This window comes from Orbicella faveolata, unplaced genomic scaffold, assembly GCF_042242905.1.
Source record: "Orbicella faveolata isolate gen_17 unplaced genomic scaffold, um_ofav_v1 contig_24, whole genome shotgun sequence".
In the NCBI taxonomy this organism is placed as follows: Eukaryota; Metazoa; Cnidaria; class Anthozoa; order Scleractinia; family Merulinidae; genus Orbicella; species Orbicella faveolata.
This window is the reverse complement of record NW_028301552.1, coordinates 30,916,984-30,935,660: the sequence shown is the minus strand read 5'-3', so window position 1 is coordinate 30,935,660 and position 18,677 is coordinate 30,916,984. Positions and strand designations below refer to the sequence as shown.

Below are 18,677 nucleotides of genomic sequence, written 5' to 3'. Positions count from 1 at the left end.
GCGTACGGGTACGTACGTACGGACAGTCATGTGACAACCAAAATTTTTCAGATCGATGGGTTACCAAACTTTCTAAGGTATGGGGCTTTGCTTGCGCGCCTTCGGCGCGCAGGAGCTCCGCTATTAATCTCGTCACATACATGACTGAGTAGAAAAAGCACTGTAAGTGAACTATTCTTCCATTTGTACATTTTGGTAAATTAAACAGGAAAGTTCAACTCTCTCGATATCGGAGTTGATTGCAAGGGAATCACAAACTCACTTGAGGTATACAAAACATGGTATTCCAAACAAGGAAGGAATACGGTAACGGGCAGGATCTTCAAAAATGGCCGACTGACCAGAGTTGATCTAATTCAGTAGGCCGACAGGTTCTCTTAATTCTCATAAACTAGCCGGTTCCAACTTCGCCCTTAAATGTCAAGAGGTATAATAAGCCAGAGCTCATTTTACGTACAGCGGAATGAGAGAGGTTGAGTTTATCCTCTTTGGACCATTTCACAAGGTACATAAACGGTGTGATGTATGGGTAAACTGGAGGTTTCCACGTCACAATCACTGTAAAGCGATAGTCCTGTTGCGCTGTCATAGGTTCCTCGAGTGTCACATTACTGACCATTCTATCCTCTAATGGGGTGTCAGGAGGGTGAGCTGTACAGAGTCAAAGATCAAACATGAGAAAAAAAAAAAAAAAAAAACTGAGGGTAACCAATATGGTATATACAGAGTATTGTAGCGCCTGTCCAGAGGGCTGTGACTGCACTGTCAAAATCTGCATGCTGTGAGGTTGCTCGCATATTGTTTAGGCAAAGAATGGCAATATAAAACAATTTAACTCGGCATAAAAATAATCATCCTTGATTTTAACCTGTATAAACCCTTCAAAGCTTTGCAATATGAGTGATCTCATTCCAACTGAAGGATGTGAGGGGCCTATCCCAGTCATACCTAACGGGCTCTGCCTTTTTCTAGCAAGGAAGATACTGCTAAGACCGTCTTCCTCCGCCGTCATTGAAAAGCGATTAAAAGATCTAAATTTGCACTTTTGGCTACGAACTATCATCAAAGAATTGCTTCACTACAACAATAATTTTCATACTTACACTGATAACATTCGCTTGCAGGAAAGTCTGGGATGTTTAGACAACCTAAATGATCCACAGAAGTACATCATATCATTATTATAAATTCATCTTATTTAGTAATTTCTTAGAAATCGATTTCGTAATGAAAACTAACGATAAACAGTCACGACGTTTCGACCTCTCTGAGGTAATTTTCAAGTTCGAGTCAAGAATACAAAATTGGCATAAATATGTTTATGAATGATTCCAAATAAAAAAAAAAAAATGTCGCGAACGATAAAATGCAATAAAATAATATTACGTAAAGAAAAACGATAAAAATATTTATGAAGTTGAGAAGGAACCAAAAGACAATTAAACAATTTTAACATGTTTTTAAAGAACTGATCTAAACAAACGATTTAGTTAGAATTGAGTCACACTGTTTGTTCAGTGTTGTTTCAGTTCGATTCTTTGACAAAAGTTTATTTGACATTTGAGAGAGCAAAATGATAGGAAGCCGGAAGACATTGCCCAAAGCTTTATAGCTAGACCAGTAGGTAAATATCAAATATTTTTTCAGCTGGACAGCTAGATGCTATCTGTAGGCCACATTTTGGTGCTTTAAGTTGCACAATTATTTCACCATATTGCTGCACTGTGATGAGTAATATAGGCCCGGTTCAAACGTCGAACTTTACATGTGCCGAACCTAATACCAATTTAGGTCGACCTAGATAATTAAGTGCGGCAGTTGATTCAAACGTCGAACCTAATTTAGTCGAACTTAATTACAAAAATAAAAGAGACACTATTGCAAACGACGGTTATTGCTGACCAAAATGGCGGGAAAATGTGGCAAAAGACAAATTGAAGAAACGGATGAGCTTTCTTTTCTTCCAAGTGCCATCAAGAAGGACAGAAGTCGAAGAAGGCGACTCCAGATGCAGTTAGCACAGCCGAAGACGATTTTTGAATTTGGTTTGCCCTCTATTGTTGCTTATTCCCAAAGGAACATCACAGTTCCTCGTCCAGTTCCTTCCTGTGGTGGGTTTCTTCAAGATTCATTTATTTTGTCACTTTCTCTCAAAACCATGACTCGCAGTACGCCACCGAACTGCTTGCTTTCCAACCCGCTATACTCTCATCGTTTTCAAGTACGGAACACCGCATACAAAAGTGGTTTATGCACATCAAGCAAGTTTATTTCGTGCTCTCGAAACAAGAGGAACACATATCTTCCCGCTCTTTCCGCTCTTCCTGCCATTTTGTTCCAAAAAGATCAAAACAAGCTGGGTGCACATGACAAAAATAGGGAACGTGCAGAACTCTGGGTAAAAATTAATTAATTTAATGTATTTGTAATGTACGCATTAGGTTCGGTACATGAAAAGTTCGACGTTTGAATCGGAGTCGCTCCGTAGTCGAACTGACCGACTGGCCAGGTCGAACTTAATTCTCGGGTCGACCCAAATAACATCTGTCGAACTTAATTGATTCAAATGTCGATCTCGTCATGTACGTTATTGGGGCTATTGGGTTCGGCTCATGAAACGTTCGACGTTTGAACCGGGCCATAGATTCACTATGACAATAATTTGGAAGTAATTGTCTGAAAGTCTAGAAAAGTTGAGGCCACAAAAAAGGCAGTACTTTAAAATTAAGACTTTAATTAACAAATAAAAATGCAGTAGCTTAACACTCTTCCTGTTCATTAGCATATTCATATCAAGGTGAGTATTTGCACCAACCAGGAGTTGTTAAAATAATAGAGGTCCAAACAGAAAACGGCTTGTCATCCGGGAACGTTGGTTTTATCTACAGAATTAAAACGCACGACAATAAATCAGAACCACATGTACTTTAAACTAAAATTAGAGAATCCGGAAAAATTGTAGACAGAATTTCAAAGGGTGTTTTTCGGATAACCAGGGCCCAGCATTTATGGAGTGTAGGAGCAAAATGTTTCTATTGCCATGACTAGAAACGGACATTCTGCCCTCAAGACGAGATTAATTCTACATGTGAAATAATTTATTTTGTAGTCCCTCACCACCCCTTACTGACAGTAACTCGTTACCGATGTGTTACGCGCTAACGGAATTAAATTACCTCAACTTTGTAGGACGTTGCAGGCAGTAGATTTGTTATTGTGTGACGATTAATAGTCTGCAAAAATAATAACACATGCAATTATTACAAAGTGACCCTCAAGATACAGACAAGGTCGTAATGACTACTTAAGCAGATAGTCCTGAGAGGTACCGTAAATAATGGGACCCCCGGTTTTACAAGCTAAAAAACACTCATCATCGTCACTGCGAACGTCATCATTTCCATTGCCATCATAGTTAGTAGAGGGGAATGGTTATGAAACCCGGCAAACTTCAAAGGACGATCTCTTTGTTTAGGTTTTTGCTTGGTCACGTGATCGCGACCGTGCACAACAGAAATGCCAAGATGGCGTCCGGAGTCTCGTAGAAATTGAAGTTCGAATCAAAAATTGTGGTTTTGGCTGTTAAATTTGCTGTTAATTAATCGAGTATCGTTAAACCAGGAGATAATTGTTCTGTGTTTGGCTGTGGCACAAGTAGAAGGACCAAAGGAGTAGGAATATGGAAGTTACCGAAGGCAAAAGACGAGGACCCCAACGAAGACAAGAGAAGTTGATCGCGACTTTAAGAGACAAGTAGAAAACGACAAGGTGTTTACATGCGAGAAACACTTTCATCCAGAAGATATTGGAACATTTAAGTAGTAAAATAAAACAAATTCTGGTTAAATACATTGCGAATTTACGGTGATCTGTCTTAGGCGTAGAGCATAACACATAAACATTTGAAACATTCTTAGGCAAGCTAGCTCCAGATTTTCTTCAGTATTTCTTCACGTAAATTACCTTGTTTTCTTCTGCAGTTCATTCAGAGAAAATGACGAAAAAAACTCAAGATTTGGCACGTTACCTGTGCTGAATATGCCGAAAAGAACTCACGATACTCATAAACCGAAACAAAGAACCCCACGCTCTGTAGTGAAAGATCATTTGCCACGACAGGCCGTGTGCAAGAAAACTTCAAAGAACTGTGTCAACGAACATCAGGGGTACTTACCATTTACATGGGAAAACCGGAAATTCCAGTTGGAAAATCAAATGGTTCGCCCCATACCGTTTGGGAAGCTTCAGAAAATATGGGCTGTGATTTGAGTTGATGCTATTTTTCTGCTCTTTTAAGTCTCTCTAACGGATGTGGATATACTTTATAGTGATTCCCTCTCTCGCAACGTCGAATTTAATTGTTTAATGTTTATGCCTGAAATTTCCAACCGGATGGTTTTTGTAAATGGTAAGCACCCCAGGGCTAAAGAGCTTAAACGACTGGAATATGAAGTTAATGAGCGACAGATTTGTTGTAAAAAAGATGCTGGACCCTTTCCTCATTCCAGAATTTGAAATTATTTTTTTTTAATCTGAAGACTGTTTTTATATCAGGATATATTGTGAACTTTGTGAAGTCCAGTTGCACAGTGTTTTAGCCTTCACCCGCTTTACAATGTATATTTTCAGTTTATAAAGATATACAGATAACAGTTATAATTGTATTTTCGTCAGTTAATGTGCATGTACCTTGTTGATTCTGAAATAGAGATATTTCTGTTTACATTTTTTTACTTCCAGTTGACTTGTCTCAAATTCTATAAAACATATTCACTGATAAGAACAGTCTTTTTCCTGGGAAACTGACCCCTCAAGCAATGCTTAATCCTGATCTAGTGTTAGTCAGCTTTCAAACAATCAACCCAGCCCAGATTCCATTCATAAATTATTTGACCCATTTGTACTGAAGATGTAACTGAATTTATTGTTTTATTTAACTTTTCAATAGTTAGGAGTTTTTAGTGACAACGAAAAGAGTATGAATTTAAAGGACTGCGTCAAAACAATGGTACCTTTGGTTTGAATGAATTTACTTGGCCCCTTATGGTTGGCCATTAATTACATAGTGTGAAGTGTACACTTGGTATTGTAAGAACAGAGTTAACTTGTGTCGAGGTTAATGAAGACTTGATTTTCAGTGTGCTTTTATACATTTCAGGAAAGTTTGTTTTTAATTTTAAACACTAAGCACTTAGTCCCAGATCGATCAAAATAAAACTTCTGCTGCAGATATTAATACATCAAGTCTATCTCAGAATATGCCACTGGGCCAGTATCATGAAAGCCGAAATGAATTTAAGCATTTTACATGCACATGTACTCCAAGAAAGGCATAGAGACCATTAGCGAGAATTTTTATGTTGATCACGGGGGTTAAGTGTCTACTGATCAGGAAAAAAAAATACCAAACAGCCTCTTAACTGACACCCTTTAGGGTTCCAGAGAAATAAGGATAGTTGTTTCTAAGTGTATCTTAAGTGTGATTTTATTCATTGTAAATAGGTACAAGGAGTATAGTTTAAGATTCATAATAGTTCTCATTATTGACCTCACTGGTAACATGTGAATGTTGTTACACATGTTTAAAAATTCACTCGTTGCTTTTGAGTTACACCAGAAATATCCAAACTTTGCAACTCAGTTTCTGATGTAAATTGCCTGAAATGACATTCTGCTTTAAAAATATCTGCTGTGTAGGTTGAGTGATTATCTAGAGTCCACCACGGTTCAAAGCTGACACAAGCTTCTGGCTAGAATCAGTAATGTTCTGCAGTTTCTCAGCTTTCAGTAATGCCATAGCTTGTTCACTCTCCAATGAATTTGTTCTTACATATTTTTGGTGCAGGTTGTGTAAAACATAACCACCAAGATATTGCATCCCAGCCTTCTCCTTCTCCGATAAAACAACAGTTTTTAAAAGATGACTGCTTTCAGTAGAGTGTTTTTGTTGCTTAGAGTATGCCAGCAAACAGTCAGCAACTTTGGTTGCCAGTAGTGTTGCTGCATTCCTAGAAAGTCCACTGAAGAATTATGTTGACTTTGCAGCAACTGTTGCATAATATGTGCCATAAAACTTCTCTGTGTCTCCATTTCTTGTATATCGTTCATAGATTGTTTTGATGGCAGAGAATTCATTTCTATCTTCTTTTAGCTGTGCCTCTACAGAGACATAAAAAATGATAAATGTATAACAAATAGACCACTAAATAGTTTAAACATCAAAAATTCAATGGGGAAATTGTACGTTCGCTTTTTTCGAGTATTGTGAAGGAAGCTCTATAAATTGCAAGGTTTACCCCTCAAAATAATATATAAACAAATGACTACATCTCGGAGCTTTGAGCTTTCTCGAAGCTTTTATATAAGTATTCCTTGTTTCGAAAGAGTCCTACAGGAGATTTTCATCGAAGGAAAGCAATATATAAGCTTAATATTCGCGTGAGCATTTGTTGGATTTCGTTTGTTTACACGAGTCGAGCAGACTATGCCTAGCAAATTTAAGAACAGTAATGCGAAATTTCGACTCAAAATTACCATTTTTTCAACTTACATTTCGAGCTGTGACCGCAACTTGTTTCCCTACCTCGTCAGTGTCTTCCAAAACGTCCAAAATGGCCTCAAAATCGTCTCCCCACATGAACAGACTGTCTGTACTGTCTGCCATCTTGAATGAACTTGTGCACGGTCAGAGTCACGTGACGAGTCTGTTCAACATCGGAGACCGCGCCATTGTTTAACCCTTTGAAGTTTTCCGAGTTTCATAACCATTCCCCTCTAATAACTATGTTGCCATCATCATCAGTATCATCATTATATCATAAGAAGAATCACGTCAGTTTCTGGTTGGGGTTTAATGACGTCATGCCAGTACCATTCGCGAACTCTCCTTTTGTCTAGTTTGAGCATGGCTGTGCATTATAAGGCCCTGTTTACGCTACGCCGGAGAAATTTGAAAACGCAGCTTTATCTCTATTGGTTAGGGCTATCGTCCACGCTAGTCCGCCACGAAAACGGGGCTTTTCGAAAACGCTCTTCAAACCGGAGGAATTTGAAAACTCTGACTCTGCGTTAATTGTGTACGGAAAAATATCGAAAACGGAGCTTTTCCAAAACGATGACATCGCGAAAATAATGTGCTTTTCTTTTCTTCCAGAGTTTTCCTCAAACACAAATCCGAAATGACTGGTGGTTTCGAGTTTTCAAATCGTTCTTCGGCGTAGCGTGGACGGGGCCTTAAAAACAAGTAATCTACAATTTGTAAATTCACGTTCGATTTCGTTACATAATGTTTCTCGTAACTTAAGGTACGTACACAAATTTAGACAGAGATTATATCACTTATATCGTTCATTTATTTTATCCTTTAGAGGTAACATTTTCTTCAAATGAAAAAAAAAAAAAAAAAAAAAAAAAAAATAGTAGGTATCTGAAATAGCTATGGCTCAAAACTCACGGTAGAGTCAATTAAGTTAAAACCACCAGTCAATTAAATTATATTCTGGACCTTCCCAAAGCAAAAACAATTACTTATGGTCTGCACTCTTTTTCATACTTAGCTAGTAAAATATGGAACTCTCTCCCGGACACTTACAGGACATCTGATTTTCTTCAATTCAAGCAAAAGATCCTTAAATATGAGGCCTTTCCACAGTGTAAATATATATAGTGTATAAATGATATAGAATTGTAATTGTATTTCATTTTATTTTATTTTATCTTTTTACTTTTTCTTTCTAATATTTATTTCTCTCGAAGATATTAGCTAACAAGCTACTCTGTAAATTCGAGGTTAAATAAAGTATATGTTATATGTTATGTATGTTAAGTCGCTATTGTCGCACAACAATAGGAGCACGTCTAGTAAGATATCATTGCAAAAAATCAAACGTTTCCAACCAGAACCGAATTGAGCCAGTTGGCAACCCTGTACTAATCATCTTGCCTTTCAAAGACCACAAATCCGCCGACTCCATACGTAGACAACTAAGCGACCTTGGAAAGAAAATCGATCGTGTATTACAACTAGTTTTCACTATCAGGAAAATCTTGAAAGATTTGAAAGTCATGGAAACAAAGCCCTCACTGTTAAACCAACAATGTATTGTATATGAACTTACACGTAATTCGTGTGATTCGAATTATACAGGCTAGACGAACCGTCACCTCCACAAATATTCCGTCACCAGTAAACATCTTAGCGACGAACACAATCAAAAAACGAGCAATCCTCACGAGCAATATGTCATCCTAAAGAAATGCAGCGGAAATTTTGACTGCTTTGTTTATGAGATGCTTTTAATAAGGAAAAAGAGAACAACTCTGAACACTCAAATGACTCCATTCTAGCGAAACAGTTCTGTAAATTATGTACATTATTTTGTTTTTGTTGGTTATGTGCATTATTTTTTTTTTCCTTCATCTCACTTTATTCTAATGCAGTTTACATTTACTCTCTACTTTTTATCCCGAGATAACAGTGTCCATCGTATTTGATCAAAGCTTGATTTTATGACGTCATCACCTGGCTAGCTTGCATAATCATTATAAATACATGAATATCTCAGGAACGAAAAGAGATAGCCTGACAGCAATTTTCTCCTCGAACAAAGTGCTTGATATTTGATTATGTTTATTTATTTATTTATTTTTTAACAGCTTAGATAGGACAAATGCGAATTTCATCATAGTTGCACTTTAAGGTGGCCGAACACAGTTTTCGCGCGCGCTTTTGCTGATGCAATTCAGCGCGCTCACAAGGATTGCAAAAAAAACAAACATACCGTCAATAGAGCGATCGCTTTATTTAACAATAAACACTCGCACCATCTGTGTTATTCTTCTCTATAATTGAACGCAGTGTATTGATGGCTTAAGTCTTTTATTACAAAGATATGTTAGAAAAGGTAATGATGCAAAGAACCTAGCAATTGTCAACTTTTTCTTTGATACCGAAAGAACCCAATTAAATGCAGCGCATGCGTAGTAAGTCAAAACTTGCGATTGAATGAAAACTTGCACGCTCGGAAATACGCCTATTTCTCGAGAACCACTCATTAGAATTTCACGAAATTTGGCACGAAAATACTTTAGGAAATAAGTAACTGGAGTATTGAAAATAATTGAACTTTAACAAAGGAAATTCTAGATATTCCATTGAACCTTCAACAAGGGATAATTAAAGATCTCTCTGTTAAATTATTAACAAAATGGTGTTAACTTGTGAGAATCGTTACAAGCTTGTTACATGCAAATTATAAAGAAAATCTAATGACTAGATTTTCTGCAAATAAACAAACACGATTTTAAAGGCCTGTTTATATTTATTCATGTTGCCATGGCAACGGCACATACGGCGGCTTAACCATAAAAAAAACAAAGTTTGTGTTGTTAACTTGCTCGCTGCCATTTTTGGCGACCGAGGGATCAAGGGTTTTAGAGAAAAAGGTGAATGAAACACAGGTATCAAAAACTGTGTTCAGCCACCTTAAGTGCTCCCCAAACTTCAGGGGTGCATCACAACCCGATGAAGTGTACAGCTACAAGTAGAATTAACTGTTTTACAACATCGCCAATGAAAATGGCGGGGCGAAGGTGACTTTACACGCGACATGAGTAAAAAATAATAATTATTAAATGTAAAGAGGTATTATGTGTAAAAACAAAATATTTCACTTACAGCAAATTCGAACCCCGTTTGTTCAAGGCTGTCTTCCTTGGACCATTTCACGTCGTACTGGAACGGTGTCTTGTACGGGTAAACTGGGGGGTTCCACGTCACATTAGCTGTAAAGCGATAGTCCTGTTGCCCTGTCATATTGCCCTCGATTTTCACATTACTGACCATTCTGTCTTTTAATGGAGCGTAAGGAGGGTCAACTGCACAGAGTCAAAGATTAAAAACGACAACGATCAGATTTGAATGTGAGGCTTAATCAAAGCGACTGTAAATAGAGCTGTGTGTATGATGTCCGTATAAAACAGTTAAATTTAATACACAAAAAATGTTCATTTGATCAAATTTGTATAAACACTTTGCAAAATGGATGATCTACTAGGCCTTGTTAGTTATAACCGTCAGGCGGAAGGACCTCACTAACCTAGACCCAGTTATATACCCAACAGGCTATCGTATCTCAAAGGTTTACAAGGTTCCTTCAGAAAGCATCTCTGTTTGTACGTGAAAGAACGAGATCTGTCGGGGCTTTGCACGGGTGGCTTCAAACTATCAAAAGATGTTTTTTTGACCGATGAAAATAAGTTTGCATACTTACACTTATAGCATTCACTTGTGGGAAAGTTTGTGATGTTTTGACAACCTGAAAGTTGCACAGATATACATTACATCATTAAGTTCAGCTCCTAAATTGAAGTTAAAGGCTGCAGCCAAGATATATCATGTCATGTAATAAAACGGCATTAGGCTCCTCTATCTAGTACATGGGTAAACTTCCATGCGCTCAGCTAGTCTGCAATCACCATTAAAACAAAAACGTGCATTCTATTTTATTACAACGCAACTATAGTGAAAAAAAGGACGGTATTTGCTTTTGCGTAATGACACAGACAAGATGAATTTAATTTAATCATTCTGCGTCTCTTCCAGTTTTAAGATATGACTACAGCTTTTTCTTACCGGCAGTAGAATATCATTACAAAGACAACAAAACCAAGATTCGTATAGTCAAGTCGATTGTTTGGGGTGGTGTATATGCGACGTATTTACCTGGATATGTGTAGTTAAATACTGTGGGATAACTCACACTGCAGCCAACTATAGAATAAATCTAGTAACAAAGCACACGGCATGATCATAAGTACCTTTCAAAATCGAGTAACCAAGGTAATGATACGCTATACAAATTAAATCGGAAGCCAACATCATGATCAGCGTTTAAGATCACAAAGGAAGATATCAACCAGAAAAATGTTTTGGCTTTTCCTACCAAAGAATAACTTTTAGAATGCCAGCTGTCAACATTCATAAGTCCACAAAAGTATCTCAACAGCGTTTACGCTACATTCGACAAGTATTCAGTAACAAAGATCTTTTAACATTTTATTGAAAATAAATCGGCCGTAGTTTTCCTTTGCTTGATGAAACAATGGCAAATATATATTTTTATTCCTGCTTTAACTCTTACTTCCAGTGTGTGGATGCATTTCAAGGACTTGTGAGAAATGTGCATTGATAAAGTTGCCTATAACAAAGAGGAAAATGTTATGAGCACTTTCTTGTGTGTAGTACTACTGGAAGGGCAAGGCAGGTAAGTGAGCTGTAAGTAAGATTATAAATTATGTTAATTAATTATTGTTAATGAACTGCAAGTGTAAAGGCTGTATAGGTAAAAGCATACCAAAGTAAGAATATACATTTTTTTTCATTCTTTCATCCTGTTTATTTGCCTTTTTTACTTAATATATAGTATAGTACTTGTAGTATGCCTGGAATTGTCTTCAGACATGAAGGACAAGAGATTGATATTTTATAACAGACTTCTTTGGTACAATGTTTTGGAAAAGCAATTCCCGAAAATATTTCTGAACGGTCCATTTACAAAATTCGCACCGCTCAGCAGGATCGTAGCTTGCAATAGGCAACTCATGCTGAGACACTTTTCTCAGTCATTTTTATTACTACTTTTTTAAAAAATTTTTGTGGTTTATAGTCATCATAAACTCCCTATAAATACTTAGGAAGAGAATTTGGCCATGCCCATTGCATTAATCATAATTTTTCATGAACATTGCCATTGCCAGCCTTTTTTCTTTCCTCTACCTGCGGGCCTGCTCAGCTGTAGAGAACCAACCAGAATCCTCTTTTTCATCGACAACCAATTTGTCATATATGATAAATTTCAATATCAAGCTCCCAACATTGTACACTATCCTTAAAGTCAAATTGACCAGTAACAGAGGAAGCAGCTGGCAGCTTAATATTTGCTCTGTTGTTAACTCTAATAATATTGACGCTCTGCTGTTCACTGTTCGTCATTTACCATAACGCCGTGTCAAAAATAGAGCAATTGGGCACACAGTGAACAAGCAAGATCTCTGATAGAAACCTACGTGTGAGTAGATTCCGTACCCTAACGTATAGCAAACAAGATTTGCAATGAAACCCATTTCGCATCGCTTTTTCATAAACGTACTATTAATCCGCTCAAAGTAAAAAAGATACACGCTGCCGGAAAAGATAAAAGGTAAGATAAAGGGAAGAGAGTTAATTACCCACACATATAGGCTTCAGAAGTCCAGGAGGGTCTAGAAGTTGCCAATCATATGACTTGCCGATTGTACTCACATGGACAGACAGCGTACCCAAGCTACGTCGCGAATGAATACTATATGTAATTATAACTCGTTAGAGAAGGATCACATTGGTAGTAAGGAGATTTACACTCCCACCCTTCATCCTCTCTCTGCTGAGATTATCCAGAAATGGAAATGCATGGCAATCTACTAAATTCCAAGTTACCAAGTTACTATCATTTGAGCATGAAATGTTAAAAATTCTTCAACATTCGAAAATAAGTAAACTTTGTATGGAAAGAGACAACCCTTGCCATTTTCAGAAAAGCTTGGTAATTTTCTTCAAAATCAGTATTTTAAAACGCTACCCTGGTAATACGTGTAATGGTTGGCCAGAACGAAACGAAACGTCTTCATCATATTATCCTTTGTTGCAAATTGTCCATTTGCTCGTTCCAGGGTGATCGTATTTTAATAACTTGTTACTCAGTAAATATTATTTACTAACCCCATTAGAATCTTCTGCACGAGGCAAAGACTCATATTGACAGGATGAATCGGCAGAAAAGTGTGCTCCGTAGTGTGAAATGAGATCCTTCTGATCTGAATACAGAAATTGGACAGAACAACTGTTAGGTAGTAGGCTTGATATTTCCCAGCAACCTAATAGCTACTTATTAGAAATTACACACTAGGCTTAGTGGTAAACCTTTCAAACTTTATCTCTCTCATAAAAGTCACTATCGTAAGAAACATTTACACCAAACTTTTTCTTTTGAAAACAGACGGAAAAGGCAACTTGGCAATGGCCTTTTAAATATCTTTCCCTTTTCTTCGCACCCTTTTTGGTAATATTTCTCATAGTCCTTACTCTTTTAGACAAAATTGGCTTTCATCGAGAGTCTAGAAACCATGGTTGTATCTGGAACGAGGACTAAAGTTTAATGGTGGATTGCGAAGCATCAGTCAGACAAGAACTGCACCTTGGCATCTTCATGCACCCATGCTGTTTTTTCTTTTTTCTTTTTGTTTTTTTTTTTTCTACCTACCTTTAGGTGGATTCCAAGAAACTGTCAACTTTATTTTATCTGCAATACTGGCGCTGTCATAGACTAGGCTATCCAATGTCACATTAGTCACAGAATCCGGCTTTGTAAGGGCTGAAAGAAAGAATGTCAATTAATAAAGACCATTTAAGAAAGAATGAAAAAAGAACATTTAAACAAACCATCATGTCGACATCGACAATTAAAGTATTATAAAAATTACTCGAGTATTTACTTCTAAGCGACAGCCTTAAGAAGCTACCACAGTTAAATGAATTCTGATCATAACAAAACAAAAAAATAATATTATAATAAATGTAGAATTGATTTTCACTACTCACTTATTTGCGATGTTTGCGGTCCATAGCTTACAGAAGAATTTCCTGTTAATACAGCAATTTTGAATCGGAAAAATATATCTTTGTATTCCGACCATGTAGTGTTCGCACAGGGAAGTTCAAACTTGACTGTAGCCCGTGAGCTGACGTAGACCTAATTAAGAAGTAAGCAAAATGGCACATTTATGTAAGTAAGACAAGAACCAGTCCGTGATGCAGAGGAGGATAAAGTAAATGTTAAAAAAACGAGGTGGGAAACGAAAACGTGAAACAAAACAGGCTGTTAGAAATTAGAGACGAACGCGAGTACGGAAACGAGATAGAGAAGAGAAGAAGTCTACGCTAGACAGACGAAACGCATTGGAGAAATAAACAAGTTTTACCGCTACAGTTCGTAGAATGCTGCGTACTAGTTTAGTGTTGAAAACATTGTAAAAAAAAATCTCTTTAACGCGTCTTAGTGCTAAACCAAAACAACGAAAACGAAAAAAGTACTCTTGAATGTGATATCTGGACAGTTTACCTCTGATAAGTATTTATAAGAAACTTTAGATTCCTCTCCAGTAAACGTCATTTCGATTAAGTACACAACTGCACCACTCGTGTTAAGCACAGGATCCCACTTGAGTGAGATTGAGGTGAAATTCCTGCTTGTTATTGTTGGTATACCAGGTTTTGGTGGAAAGGAACCATCTCCGGTTATTAAGAACGAACCGTTCTGTAACTGCGCCAAAAACACGCAGCTTTTCTCACAGCTGCTTGTGTTATTCTGGAAGAGAAAAACAACTCTAGGCTTCTCAAATGGCTCGAGAAATTAAAAGAGGAAAGTTTCAATTGCTAATTTCCTTGGCTAGAGTATTTATTATTATTATTATTATTATTATTATTGTTATTGTTATTGTTTTATTTTATTTTATTCTATTCTATTCTATTCTATTCTATTCTATTCTATTTTATTTTATTTTATTTTATTTTATTTTATTTTATTTTATCTTATCTTATTTTATTTTATTTTATTTTATTTTATTTTTTTCTTAGACAAAGCAAGATTAAAAGAATGCATTGCTCAGGAAGTAATTTGAACTACAGTTAAGGGATAAATTCTTTCCGAATCCGAGGGCTCGATTATAAGCTTATCCAACAGTTTCCAGTCAATGGATAATTAAGGAAACGGTCATTTGCACTGATTGGGAATAGACAGATATTTTATTTAGGAACAATTGTATATCTACTTACACAACTTTGCTTGCACGTTTCTTCATCAGAAAAAGGGGTTCCACACGGGATGAGGCACTGTGAAAAGAATGATATTTGTATCGAAATCCTCCCTTCTCTAAAGTAAGTGGTCTATTTAGAAGGAACCTACCTCTTGGCAGTTTGATGCGTCGCAATTCGTTGCTGTGTGATTGGCAGCTGGGTTCTAACAAAATGACAGAAACGGTTAAAATTTATCAGCTCTATCCCGTCCTGATGCCGATTAAACATTTTAATTTTGCCATAGAAGTCACATGCCTAGAATTCAAACTTATGTAAAATTAATTGTCAGCAGGATAGAATTCTACTTGTACACTTATTCAGTTGCTGCCAATTGATTGGCTGAGCTATCTCTCATAAGTTAATCGTTCACAGCATGGCGATGACTTTGTCGTTTCTTCGAAGTTCAGGGACTCTCTTCGGGGAAGATTTAGAAACATTGCTACAATAAACCTCTTTTACCGATATGGCGGCCGTTGTGAATTCCATTGTTTTCAAATGGCTATTATGGGGATGCTCAGGAGGCAAATTAGCATGTATTTGTCCCCTAAGCATCCGATAATAGCTATTTGAAACAATTTATTTAAAATGGCTGCCGTATAGGTAAAAAGGTGTTTTAGACTACCAAGGAGGCTATACAGGAAGAACATTAAACGTTTCTTGAATATAAAACTCAAAATTGCTGAAAAAGAAACTGATCAGTGCACGTGCTCAGCTTGATAAATTGCAAATGATAATTCAGTTCCACGCGAATTGGCCAAAGGGTGAAGTTTAGTACAACCACAGGCGGCCCAAGGGCGAGATGAGGGGAAATAAAATATGTAAATGAAATGTACGCGAACGTGACTCTTGCCTTCGAGCGGTGTTGTGTTACTAAGATGCGATTTACAAGGGTTTGTAAGGGAACTTTACGGGTTTGCTTTAAATACCTAAACTTTAGTGTTCTGTGAATGAAACTGACTTACCTTGCTTTCCTGTCGTAATCTTTGTTGTTTCACGGTGTTTGAGGCCGTTTTGAAGCGTTTTCAACGAACACCGTGAAACAACAAAGAATACGACAGGAAAGCAAGGTAAGTCAGTTTTATTCACAGAACATTAAATTTTAGGTATTTAAAGCAAACCTGTAAAGTTCCCATACAAACCCTTGTAAATCGCACCGCTCGAAGGCAAGAGTCACGTTCGCGTACGTTTCATTTACATTAATTATTTCCTCTTATCTTTCGCTTGGGCCGCCTGTAGTACAACATTAAAAAATTAAATATGCAGAAAAATAATTAAAAGTCTTTATTTGAAGAACATTTGGTTAGAATGATAGTTGGTTGGGCCTTCGGTTCATATTTATCAGTTTTCTAATAATATTAGTCAAATTTCGAGCTCATAATCTAGGCAAGTGAGTTGTAAGTTGAAGCTCTATATGATGACTAAACAAAAGATGGTTAGTCACACCCACGTACTCTTGAACCTCATACAAAATGTGTTTTGCTGCGTGGTGAAGTCTGTCAAAAAGCTGAATCACAACAAAACTTACTGTTTTTTTAGTTCTTATATATTTCGTTTAAACACTTAGCCAAACGAACAAATCTCATTACCTTTCAACGCAATTGAAAAGTGGTATCCCTTCTCTATGTAACGCAGTTTGGTCGAGTTTAAGACAGTTTATTCAAGAGAAATAGCTCAAACTAAATGAATATATTTTTTTCCAAATTCGCGTTATTTGCAGTTACTTTATTTTATTTTTCTACGGCAGCAGTGTGTTAACACTAAGCGAGGAAACAACCCTAGAGTTTATTCATGTGGCAAACTATCTCGGGACATATTTAATTGAATCAATTTCGTTTTCTTTCATTTATTGTAGAGTTATTATGTATAAAAACCCAGGTTTGGACTTGGAAATGAGTGAGGCACGTAGGCTCGGTTCGTGTATCACCTCTGGAAATCATCAAGATATTTCAATTTCGTTATCGTTGTGAATTTCATCAACCAGTAGCAAGCTTTTAAAGCACAATACCTGTTCGTAATAATATCAGGAACAAAAATAAATCAATAGGGAAATTCGTGAATCTTTCAATTTTGAAATAGTAATGTCAAATGCGAGTAAATGCATTGTCATTCTGAATTAAACGATTGGATAAAGGTTTAACTTGAAAAAGTGCCACAAAGATCGTTGACAATAGCTGCGAAAAGCAGGAAGAATAAAATATTTCCGCGCCTTCGATTCTGCCTGGAGACGTCACGTTTGGCGAATAGCGCATATTTGATCGGCTTATTTGATTATCTAGCCGGGCGATAACTGTCATAACTTGGTGGCGAAATAATAATTGGTTTGGTAGCTAAAAAAATGATTCTTTTTTTTATATATATCAATAAGATTTAGATTCTGTGGAATTAGTTTGAAGAGACTAAGGATTTTGCGGTAATAAGTAACCCGTGGCATTCAAATACTAGAGTTAATCTTTAATTCGTAAGTCGCCTATCGAGAAAGAAATACCAATTTAAAATTGCTGCAGCAAATTTTCCATCTGAAACTCGATTAACATCCAAAGACTAGTTACACTGTAATGATAAGTTATTGAAAGTACACGTTAACACTTCTTCTCAAAGTATATTGGAAAGCAGTCTTACCTGTGTGATGCAGTTTGCGTAGCATCGAGCCTTCCTGACAATTGCTGAATCGATTGGGACTCCTTTAACTTTATAATAGAACGTGAAAATCCATAGAATCAGCAAAAGACGGAAAGAGTTTTGCCTGAAGAACTTCCAAAACATCACTAACGATCGCATGTCCTCTGCATTTTAAACTGGACACAATCCAAGATATTGCAGTTGAGCAGCAATTCAGTCTCTGTTAAAGAAACGTCAGAGTTTGAATATTGTGGCAAAAATGTTGACCAACAATGCTAATTGACACTTCCGCTAAAAGGGTTCTGTTTGGCTGACGAAGTGACATGAAGTAATGTCATGAAGTCAAGACTTGGTGAATTACTTTTTTACTTGCTTTTTTTTTCAGCATCTTCACTCATAACTTATTGAATCCAACAGATAGCTGCTTAAGTTATACTGTTGCCTCTACATCAATCTAACGTGGTCGTAAATAGCACATTATATTTTGTTGATGTTTAGTTGTTCTGTTGTCAATAGGTAGTTTCGGTGGGGAGCTCCTTTGTCTGAATGTCTGCTTGGTATTAACATATATAATGGAAGCAAACTTAGAATAAAACTTAACGCCTTAAACACATATTTACAAAAAACGATTTAATTAAATTTCAAGGATGTTCGCTTTTAAGAATCTTTCCTGCTGATGAAAAGCTCGCGCTAACTGCTTCAACGTTTTATCTTCGGAATCAACTGTCCAAAAGAAAGAGGTTCATATGTAGATTTTTGTCGACAATGAAATGTCAGTTAGTTGCATTTAAGTTGAGTATTATGACAACACTCGTAGATAAAGCAAAAACGAAGAATTGTCGCCAAAATAAGGACGATAGTTCGGTTTATCCCATCTAGTTTCCTCTATGGATTTAAAAGTGTGATCAGTTTAAATTACCGTGTCTCAGAAACTGACTTTTATTGACAAAAGAGACAAACTAGATATAATTGTTTCCATTGCTCATACAGATCTCCTGACAGACAATATCTCTTTGGGGAATATATTTTCCGGATACTAATTAATAGAAAAAAAAATAATAAAAAACTGGTAAAATCATTGTTGATCAGCAAAAGAGTGGTTTCGCAATTGAAACATCCTTTTATTTTGACCGTTAATTATATTGTGACTGATAAACTGCAGGATTTT

At 36.6% G+C, this 18,677-nt stretch overlaps 1 protein-coding gene and 1 pseudogene across 3 annotated transcripts in view; both read right to left on the bottom strand.

The window, feature by feature from the left end:
* LOC110065020 (uncharacterized) overlaps positions 1-18,677 on the bottom strand; it is a 32,807-nt gene that overhangs the window by 11,118 nt on the left and 3,012 nt on the right. Inside the window, exons 2-16 of one of the 2 annotated variants that reach the window (XM_089290911.1) lie at positions 17,510-17,729; positions 15,000-15,053; positions 14,870-14,926; positions 14,157-14,402; positions 13,637-13,787; positions 13,299-13,409; positions 12,758-12,852; positions 11,142-11,198; positions 10,724-10,784; positions 10,272-10,316; positions 9,677-9,876; positions 3,177-3,233; positions 2,816-2,882; positions 1,104-1,148; positions 458-651 (exon numbers count right to left, since the gene is read on the bottom strand). In XM_089290911.1, coding sequence (XP_089147037.1) covers positions 458-651; positions 1,104-1,148; positions 2,816-2,882; positions 3,177-3,233; positions 9,677-9,876; positions 10,272-10,316; positions 10,724-10,784; positions 11,142-11,198; positions 12,758-12,852; positions 13,299-13,409; positions 13,637-13,787; positions 14,157-14,402; positions 14,870-14,926; positions 15,000-15,053; positions 17,510-17,668 — 1,599 coding nt within the window. In that variant the 5' untranslated portion in view covers positions 17,669-17,729. Of the gene's footprint in view, positions 1-457; positions 652-1,103; positions 1,149-2,815; positions 2,883-3,176; positions 3,234-9,676; positions 9,877-10,271; positions 10,317-10,723; positions 10,785-11,141; positions 11,199-12,757; positions 12,853-13,298; positions 13,410-13,636; positions 13,788-14,156; positions 14,403-14,869; positions 14,927-14,999; positions 15,054-17,509; positions 17,767-18,677 lie in introns of those variants that run through there. The other variant, XM_089290910.1, reaches the window with a different exon arrangement.
* On the bottom strand, positions 5,457-9,661 carry LOC149111292 (uncharacterized; annotated as a pseudogene). The gene is made up of 2 exons (XR_016207841.1): positions 6,551-9,661; positions 5,457-6,157 (listed from the first exon to the last, which is right to left on the bottom strand). The product of XR_016207841.1 is annotated as an uncharacterized LOC149111292 (transcript).